The sequence below is a fragment of the Glycine soja genome, chromosome 2, assembly GCF_004193775.1.
Source record: "Glycine soja cultivar W05 chromosome 2, ASM419377v2, whole genome shotgun sequence".
Lineage (NCBI taxonomy): Eukaryota > Viridiplantae > Streptophyta > Magnoliopsida > Fabales > Fabaceae > Glycine > Glycine soja.
This window is the reverse complement of record NC_041003.1, coordinates 48,217,216-48,227,086: the sequence shown is the minus strand read 5'-3', so window position 1 is coordinate 48,227,086 and position 9,871 is coordinate 48,217,216. Positions and strand designations below refer to the sequence as shown.

Below are 9,871 nucleotides of genomic sequence, written 5' to 3'. Positions count from 1 at the left end.
AGAGTAACTTGGAGACCTTGTAAAAGTTGACAATACACAATCTCCAGCTTCTTTGTTCCCCTAGAGGTTAAATGCACTCTTACCTACCATAAAATTTGATGTAGCATTAGTTAAATTATTTGACACAGACACACACATATATATAACACAAGAGTACATCATAAATAAATGGATGAATCATTTAGTCCGTATTCAATGTCTCGAATTTTCAAGATTAAACTTTTAACTTGCTGATTTCTATTGGTTCGTTATAAATTAAAGAGAAAAGAAAAAAGAATGGAACAAAAAATTCCGTACCATCGAACCATCTTAATTCTTGCAAAAAGAAAAAGTAATGAAAAGCAAAACTATCTTTGTATATCGAGTCTTGAATTGACGAAGTAAATTTGATATCATGATTTCATGACTAAGATTTAATTTGTTTATATTCTTAGAACATATAATTTTAGAATGATACACATGCATAGTGCATTATAACTCATCATTTTTTTATAGACATTATAACTCATCATAAAATTAGTAACATTCCTGCTATAGGTAAATCTATTTCTAGATGCTTCCTTCCTTCAAATTAAGGTCTAATTGCTGACTTTTTTTTTAAGCTAACGGATTGACAACTTGATTAAACTTTGTTTTTCTTTATTTTTTTATAAGCTAAAATGTAATTTTTATCCTCTTATTTTCTTAAATTTGTGTTTTTATTTCTTCTATTTTTTAGTTGAGATATTTTATCTCCTACTTTTAAAAAGTTTATGATTTTAGTTTCTTATTTTTTAATTGAGATATTTTGTTTTCTATTTTTATAAAAATCTACAATTTTAGTTTTTATGATCAATTTTAAACTTTAATCTATGTATTTTGTAAAGATTGACAAGATAACTATTTGTTTATATACACATGACAATTTTTTTTAAAAAATTATTTAATTGTTAACATGTTTATTTTATTAAAAAAATACATGGTGAACAAGTTTTAAATTGATTAAGGAGATTAAAATCCTAAATTTTTTAAAAGTGGAAACCAAATGTCTCACTTATAAAATATAGGGATTAAAATTGCATATATTTCTAAAAGTGGAGGATACAATGTCTCTATTAAAAAAATAAGAAATTAAAATTTTATATTTTTTAAAAATAGAAAAAAATATCTCCATTGAAAAATAAGAAGACTAAAATTATAGATTTAAGAAAATAAATAAATAAAAATTACATTTTAACCTTTTTTATATTATATACTACCTACATCTGTTTCTAAATATAAGACTTCTTTACCTACTTTACATTCTTTAACAAAGTTAATTAATTTAATTAGTAATTTCATTCTTTAACAATTTATATTGTTTTCCTCAAAATTACCCTTCAAATTATTAGGATTCATCATCTTTTTTAATTAATTACTTTCTATCTTAATTAGGTTAGTTTTGTTCTCCAATCCTTAAGAGAGAGCATTTATTTATCTTTTTAATTCATAGAATCTAATATAAGGTAATTAAAAATATTTTAGACAAAAAATAATTAATATAACAGACAAATTAAAAAAATATTATAAAAATACACAAATAAAATAAAATAAAAAGTCTGATATTTAAAAAAAAGGTAATATTAAACATGAAAAAAGATAAAATTATTATAAACAACACAATATTTCAATAAAAATGTAATTGATTATACTGATTAATATTGATGACAGATATTTAATTATTAAAAATAAAAGGAATAGAGGGGATAGTTGTTAAAAACGTTGACATCTTGTTGTGACTTGTCAGCGAGAACATGTTTGTTACAGTGTACGCAGGTGTAGCGGATCCGAATCCGAATCCTTACCTCTAACCTCCGACTTTAAAATTAACGAATCTTGTCCTATATACGTTATCCAATGTAGTTGCCTTTTCTAGTCAAACATATTTCCTTCCAACTAGAACTTGGTACAACAAAAACAAAGCATACAAGATTATCTAGAGATAAAAAAATGCAAATTAGTTTTAAAAATTCAAATTGTTAGTTATTTGTCTATATACACCAACAAGTGACAGTGAATTCATTCGAATCATATTAAATTTATTTTTTTAAATAAAATTTTAGATTTAAGTCATCTAAATAAAAAAAAATGATTTTAAGAGAAATTTTTATTAAAGATAATCAATTAAAATTTTTAACAAAATTTAACAATAAAAAATCGGTGAATATTTGGTATCATAAAAAAATTTATTTATCTACGTAATTTATTTATGGGAATCCTTGGATGATTGGATGATAGAGTAATAGCCATTGGTGATGACATGGATATATGTTAAGAGTAGAAATGTGGTTGTCATCCACAAAAATCTAACGTAACCTCAGCCTCCCATTCATTTTACAAATAATTCTGCCCTTTCCTTTCATTGTCCACAAATTGTTCTCTATATTGTCCCACACACAGAACAAGAACAACTACAGGAAGAAGGAGAAAGAAAAAAAAAAAATTCCGTGATTGCATTTTCAGAGGAGAGGATAACAATTGAGGTGTGGTGAAGAATTTGTTGGAGTGAGGGGGGTCCCACCTACCCTTCACATTCATTATCTTCTTCATCAGAGTCTCTTTTTAATCCTCTTCTCTATTCTGCACCATCCCAAGTATTGTCCTTTGCCTTGGTTCCATTGTTTTTGTGAATCTTGAGGGTCTTGTGTGGGCCTCTTGCTGCTTAAGTTCCAACTAGCTAGATCTACTTTATTCTAGCTACACACCAATTATATATACATAAGATTTGGAGATTCTGCACACCAATTATATACATCAGAATCTCTTATTATATAGACTCATCTTCCATCTTTTTTTTTCTTCCATTTTTCAATTCCATTTCTAGGTGCTATAAAACCTGTTATCAGATCTTGGTTGCCCCACTTCCATTTCTTGCTGTGTTGTTGTTCCCCTCCTCATAAGGACCATTGTATAATACAAATTCTTCATTCTTCATTGAATGACAGCTATTTAGGTTGACTACACGGTTGTGTTGTTGTTCTCTCCTCTTTATTGGAAGCCAATAGGAGAGAGAGAGTTAGTATTATTAAGCTACTGTGTGAGGCTTATTTCCATGGTTCATTCGTGTGGCTGTCTACCTAATTTGTTCTGATCTAACTTTGGCCTAGGAGGCCCACCATTGGGTTTTGGTGGGCTTTCATTGAACCAATAAAAAACCCATCTTTAAAAGGTGTTTTGTTTTGAAGGTTCCAATTTGCTTCCTGTGTTTCTTTCCAACAAGGAAGGGAGGGTGTGTAATTAATTTGTGTCAAGTAGTGAGTGAGGTCATTTTTGGTTTTGCTTTTCCCCTTGTTAGCCATTGGTGTTGCACAATTGGCATTAAGGTTCTATTATAACATATGCCAAACTTGACCTGTGAAAGATATCCTAATTCCTAAGTGCTAATGCTACTCTACTTTATCACTTGCATCTCCTTCTTTCTGTTTTTAAAGCCTATCCTCTCTCTCAAATCACTCCCGTCATGGGCAAGTGAAGTGAGGTTGATCTCCCCTTTGTTTTACAAAGACTTGTCTGTGAAGTCCATCTCTAAGTTGTTTAGGAAACGCCTTTGGCTTGGTTTTCTTGGTCAAATTCCGACAAGGATGTCTCTAGTGAACAAGTCTTCAAAGGTGGAGATTATTGAGGACTCCCAAGACATGTCAGTGTTGGACTTGCCAGAGCTGGTGTTGGAATGCATTCTTGAAAAGCTCCCTCCACCTTCACTTTGTCAAATGGCCGGGGTTTGCCGTTCCCTAAGGGAGAGCTGTGTGAGTGATCACCTTTGGGAGAGGCACATGAAACAGAAATGGGGCAGAGTTATTGGTCAAGCTGCTTATAGGGAGTGGAAATGGCATGCTGCTTCTAAAGGGAATGTTGGAACTCTTAGACATGGCAAGCAAAGGAGCTTGTTGAGGCTGGTGTCACTTAGTTGGCCTTTTTCATGGATGAGAACCAAGGTAGATGCAAATAATAGCATCAAGCAGCAAAGTTATTTGCCTCCTGATTCACTCATGACATGGTATCTTGCTCTTGAGACTGGCAATTTCTGGTTTCCTGCTCAGGTCTATAACCGTGAGGTATCAATCATCATGAACCCCTTTGTGCTTTTTTCCTATTGAAAACTTATATTCTATCATGCTACCTTCAATAGTGAAACAAATTAGTTTTTTCATGGTAACTAGAATAGACGATTATTGTGTTTTTCTCACAAGTTACATTTTTCACTGCAGAATGGCCATGTTGGATTTATGTTGTCATGCTATGATGCTGAGCTTAGCTATGATCCTCACACTGACACCTTCCAGGCCAGGTAATTTAATTGGACATGATTCTTGGTGAATATATTATGTTCCCATCAGTCATTGAAAGAAGAAATATTAAAAATTAACTGAGCCCATTTTCATTATATCATAATTCTGTCATCCATACACATATGTTCTGTCTATACATAGACACACACCAGAATTAGAATATATATATTTCATGTTATTTGTTTAAAAGTTAAAATTTAATTCGCAGAGTAAAGCCCCAACACAATTCAAAAAGGTAAAATAAAAGTTTTATGAATATTCTTATAACAACAACAATAACAATTTAAAAATTAACTTTGATAGTAAAACATACACATATGCTCATTTTAAGATCTAGTGGCCCAATTATTTATTGATTGCTTATTACAGATATCCACCACATGGAAGAAGGGCAGTTGCAGTAGAGCATGGCATTCCATGGGAAAGGCTAAGAGCACCACCTGTTGATACTCCTCCACATGATCTTCATATTTCTGATTGTCTATATGATTTGCATCCCGGTGATCACGTAGAGATTCAGTGGAGAAGAAACAAAGAATTTCCTTATGGTTTGTTCCTTTGCTCAACATATTCTTCTACTTTTACTGTTTACTATGGTCTTTAGAATATGGTTAAAGAGATATTTAAACAAGCATAAAACAAGAGTGGCTATGAACAGAAAAAGAAAAACTAGGATGAATATTGAATACAAACTGTGAGGAGTAAACGAAAAGAGGAGTAAAACAAGTGGAATCCAATTTTGAGTCTTTGATAAAAATAATTACTTCTCCAATCTTAATTATGCATTTTCCTTTACATCTATCTACCCTTTTTTTTGTGATAGTAGATTGATGAAATGAACCTTTATGGCAGGTTGGTGGTATGGTGTTGTAGGCCACTTGGAAGTATGCGATGGGAATGAAAATTACTGCCGTTGTCATAGTAGTGGTGAGCTAATGCATTTTCCATTTAAATGAATGTTTTTTTTTTTATCATTCATTATTTTTTCTTGGCTGTAGATTTTGCCTTTTATCATTCATTTCATCAATGTTTTTTGTTCCTTCCTTCAAGTTGAATTATGTTCTGAGTAAAATTGCCTAGTGGACCGATGCAAGGAGGATATGATTTAGTGATTGGTTGAACGAATGATTGTAAGATTGGGATGAATTCTGTTTTCTTATTCAACTGAAAAGTGTATAAATATGCAAAAATGGAGAGAGATAAAAGATAATGCTCCAGAATTTTGAAGACACAGGATTGGAGTGAAGGTTAAAATACTGTTTAATGGATTAAATATTTTAAAGTTTTGTTATTTACCATTATTATGTTTTTCATCGTGGAGGTTAAATGGTGAAAAAAGTTACATAAATGTGAAGTTCATGGCAGACCAGACCACAATTTGGGCTAGGTTCCTTTCCTAATAATATATCAAAACTTGGACCACTAGCTATGATATATGATTGGTCCCCTAGACATATCATGGTCCGCATGTCATAGTTCCACCAACACATTGATAACTTGTGTCTCAGTGGATACGTTTATGGCCAACTACGTTAAAACGAAGAAAAAAAAATCAATTTCTCTTTTATGTTCTGTTTTCATTTTGTTATGTAATGTGGGGATACCAGTCACTGTAAGCCTTAAAAGTTTACTCCCTTTTTCTGATATTAGTAGTTATGACCAGAATAATCCACAATCTCTGCTTAGCTATCCGGTCTGATGTTTCATTTAACATTTCCTTAACCATAGATAACAATAGCAACAGAATAATAATAGTGCAAATTACTAATTTGTGCCTCAGTATCTTCCTGGCCACGATTACTCGTTGCTTTTGGCTGTTATCTCTCTGACAGGAAATTTTATTGAAAAACTCTATTGTCATATTCTTTCATCACTTTGTGTCAGCATGATGACAGTTTTTACACATGTTCCTGTCTATTTTTTTTATGGAGTTGTGGAGTGGACTCTGGCATTTTGTGGACCATGCAGTCATACCATAAAAAGCTTTTCGCCTAGAATATTGAATAGTTATAAATTCTGCCAAAATGAAAACTAAACATGTCAATTTTTTGAGTCTTCGCATTATTTCCATTTCCTTTCTTAGGATTCAAACATGGTTTATTTGACACTGCATTATTTGTTTGTTGGGTGCAGACACAGTGGTGCTAGAGTTCAATCAGTACAATCCTGACTCGCGTTGGGGGAAAACAACTATAAGTAGAAGAGATCATAGAGAGGAAGGAAATGAAGCAGATGGTTTTTATGGAGGAATCAGAAAGATTAAGAGTGAGACTGAGATTTCCATTTGGAAAAGCATTTGGCCTTCTGAAGTCTTGGACTAATCAGATCTAATTTTCCACTTAGCATTATGTCAAGACTAGTATTCTTATTAAGCATTGGCAGAGGCAGGTTCTTCTGCATTGGAGAAAAAAGGGTATAGGATTCTCATTCAACCAAATGAGCGTTTGAGGCTACCTATTTACTTTCCCCGTTTTATTTATCCCATTTTTTTTCATGGTTAAGTTTAGCTTGTGATTTCAATAAATGTAAATTACTCATTTATGCACTGATGGCGTAGAATATTCATTCCACAATATATAGAATGATAAAAATCTCTGATTTTCTCATATTAGTGAACGTTGAAATCACATAGCAATGCAAGTATACAACTTTCGTACCAAGTGATGTGAGAAGTATTTCAGACATTTTTATATGCAAACGGATCATCAGCAATATGCCTAAAAAATGCGCCCTCTATGCGCTAACTGATTTTTCTTTTGGCAATAATTTATGATTGAGGTCTGTAGCCTCCTCAGTAGTATGCAGGACTCATGCTGATTCATCTAATCTACCATTCAGTGTTTTGTTTTCCCAGAAAAATGAATGTCTATTCAACAATGTTATGTGCAAGAAGAAAAAAAGGGCTATAAAGGGAGTCAAGATTGTTAGGGAAATTGATATGCCAATTCATGTGGGAAAATTTCTAGACAAGATATAAATAGCCAATTTCTAAAAAGCATTGCTATCATATGTTTCCCCCTAGATAGTATAAAATGGTAAAATAGAGACAACATCACAGCAACACTATTACACACAAATAGAACGAATCTAAAATTGTAATTTAAAGCATTCATTTCAGCTAACTTCTACATTCTACCTTGTGTGACTCAGTCACTTCACTTTCCCTTCATAACCCAAGCAGAGAAAAAATCTTGGCAATGGCCTGTGACATACCAATCTCATTTTGGTCAACTCACCTGTTCTTGGATCTTTACCCCATTGTGTTGATTCTATTGCTTTCACAGATTTCATGTCAAGTTTCCTCACCAAGGGTTATTTCTCCTGTGCTGCCATTTTATCTTCTAACTTGTGATGAGCATTGGCTTTCCACATGTTACTAATCCCAAAGAGAAACTTCTTTATATTTTCTCTCTTCGTATTCCTTCTCCAAAAACCACCTCTTTTCCTTTCATCTTTCTTTGTTTCCTTAGAAACTTTGGAAACTGAGGTCCTCTCCAAGGTTGTAGTGTCATTGCTCACTCCCACTAGTCTCACCTGTCTAGCAAACACCAACCCTTTGGGCTCGGATAGCACATTTATTCTTCCTGACACGTGCTTTAATGGCTCTTTCTTAAGTTCACATACTAGCTGAGCTGTGTCACAACAATGTGACTCAAGTTGACTTGACTTCGATATTCCCACATTTCTTTCACACTTGTTGTTGAAGCTCCTGAATGGAGAAAGTGACCTAGTCCTCCTGAGACCATGTCTTGCACTTGGTTTCCCTCTCTTTTCTTCTCTTACCTTCTCCAAAGCCGCCATGAAGGGATCAAAGTCATCATTCCACAAACATTGCCGTGAAAACCGAACCCTAAGCACCGATCCGGGGGACCTTGGAGACGTCAGTGTTGAGCTGTGAGTGCTCATAATGCTACCATCCCCATTCTGATGCATCCTTGGAGGAAGTTTGAGAGGTGGCATTAGTGGCAACACCTTACCATCACAGAATAGCTCATCAGCAAATGCCATAGTCTGCAATGAATCCCCAAAAGGGCTCTCATCCTTTTGGTTTGTCTCGGTGTCCAAGTCACCGACACTAACATTGAACCTGCGAGAAGATATATTGAACCTGCGAGAAGATATAAGGTTGGTCTAGTGATGAAGGCGGGGTGGAGAGGGGGTGATACTAACAATACTAACAATTAACATTTTGCTGATAAAAGAAAAACATCGAACCTGCGACTGGTTTCAAATTCAAACTCATTCACATTGGAGTTTGCATCATCCTCATGTGTTGTTGCTCTTGGTGTTGTGGGGCCAGTTTGAGAACCAAAGGATGTTCTTACTTTGAGCCTGCTAGGACTAGTTGGTGCACTGTAGAAGCACATATCTTGGCTGAAACTACATGCAGTACTCATGTAGCAGAACTCGTTGGAGAAGGAGATATCCATCATGTCCACCATGTTTGACACAGAAAAGTAAACTTAAGAAGAGACTTAAAATGCAATGACACGACACAAGGTGTAGTGTTTTTGTTAAAAAGACAAGACAATGATAGGGAGCATGGGAAACAACTGTAGTGTAGGGATTGCTGTTCCTAAAATGAAGGGATTTGGATTATATATATTTGAAGGAACTTTGTTGTCATCCCTCAAAGTAAACTTCAAAGTTCAAAGGTCTACCAGAATTGAATGGATCGCTTTTGAGGGAGTTTTTCTGGTGGTCTGTCCCTTTCTGTGTTGGCCTTATTAATGCTGCATTTCATAATTGTCAAAGGGAAGTTAATTTTTATTCTAAGCAACTTAAATTCACCATGTTTTTCTGTTTATCGTGACCCTACTGTTGTCTTATGATTTCTTAATAACAATTTTGCATCATTACGTACCAAGCGTATAATTTATATATCTTGTGATATTCTCTCCCTTGCCAAACGATCAAAATCCGAAATTCAGTATCCCATAATGTTTACATTTCTTTTTACAAGTATCTTTCAACTTTTTTTTATGATTAATTTTTACTATAAAATGATCGAACGGACCAAAAATTGATCAAATTCTTTTAACAAATATTCGATACAACAGTATATTTAAAATTCAAACCCAAAAAATTTAATTAAATTAGAATAATTTTACGTTAATTAATTCACGTGTTCAATGATTGAAACCCAACACTTGATAAAAAAAATCCAACTATCATAATATTGGTCGCATAATGTTTACTTTAAATAATGGAGAAACGATTTAATTAGTTAAACAAATCTAATGCATGTTTGGTCAAGGTCCTCTTACCCGAGACATGAGGAAATAAATATAATGGTGCTATTACCCTTTGATTCTCCTTAGGGGTCTTGACCCTTGAATAGGCCTATATCCTAATAAATTCTGTTTCCAGCGTCATCGCAGGCACTTTGATTAGGCCTATGTGGTAATTCTAATTTGTAAGAAATACGTAATGCAATTTTGGCTCTTGGGCATAAGATAAAATTGTAGGACGTAAATTTACGTGCAACAAATTCTATATTATTTACCAGAAAGGAGAAGAATATTAATAGACCAACAAGCTAGAAAGTTAAATTATGTCAATAG

General features: G+C 33.4%; 2 protein-coding genes across 2 annotated transcripts; one reads left to right on the top strand and one right to left on the bottom strand.

Annotated features, from left to right (window-relative positions):
• The first annotated feature begins 2,366 nt into the window (after positions 1-2,366).
• LOC114401165 (F-box protein At2g26850-like) lies at positions 2,367-6,963 on the top strand. The gene is made up of 5 exons (XM_028363596.1): positions 2,367-4,073; positions 4,227-4,306; positions 4,677-4,855; positions 5,160-5,234; positions 6,441-6,963. The coding sequence occupies exons 1-5, from the start codon at positions 3,402-3,404 to the stop codon at positions 6,626-6,628; spliced, it is 1,194 nt and encodes a 397-aa protein (XP_028219397.1). The 5' UTR covers positions 2,367-3,401; the 3' UTR covers positions 6,629-6,963.
• A 264-nt stretch (positions 6,964-7,227) lies between these two features.
• On the bottom strand, positions 7,228-9,871 carry LOC114401170. Its single transcript, XM_028363609.1, has 2 exons — positions 8,523-9,871; positions 7,228-8,415 (listed from the first exon to the last, which is right to left on the bottom strand). Exons 1-2 carry the CDS (start codon positions 8,747-8,749, stop codon positions 7,620-7,622), a joined length of 1,023 nt encoding a protein of 340 aa, XP_028219410.1. The 5' UTR covers positions 8,750-9,871; the 3' UTR covers positions 7,228-7,619.

Excerpts from the sequence above, each read along its gene's own strand:
- LOC114401165 (XM_028363596.1), top strand. The coding sequence starts at position 3,402 with ATGCTACTCTACTTTATCACTTGCATCTCCTTCTTTCTGTTTTTAAAG. Across the intron at positions 4,856-5,159 it reads AAACAAAGAATTTCCTTATG|GTTGGTGGTATGGTGTTGTA; the intron begins GTTTGTTCCTTT and ends CCTTTATGGCAG. Across the intron at positions 5,235-6,440 it reads CTGCCGTTGTCATAGTAGTG|ACACAGTGGTGCTAGAGTTC; the intron begins GTGAGCTAATGC and ends TGTTGGGTGCAG.
- LOC114401170 (XM_028363609.1), bottom strand. The coding sequence starts at position 8,749 with ATGGTGGACATGATGGATATCTCCTTCTCCAACGAGTTCTGCTACATG. Across the intron at positions 8,416-8,522 it reads GAATTTGAAACCAGTCGCAG|GTTCAATATATCTTCTCGCA; the intron begins GTTCGATGTTTT and ends ATCTTCTCGCAG.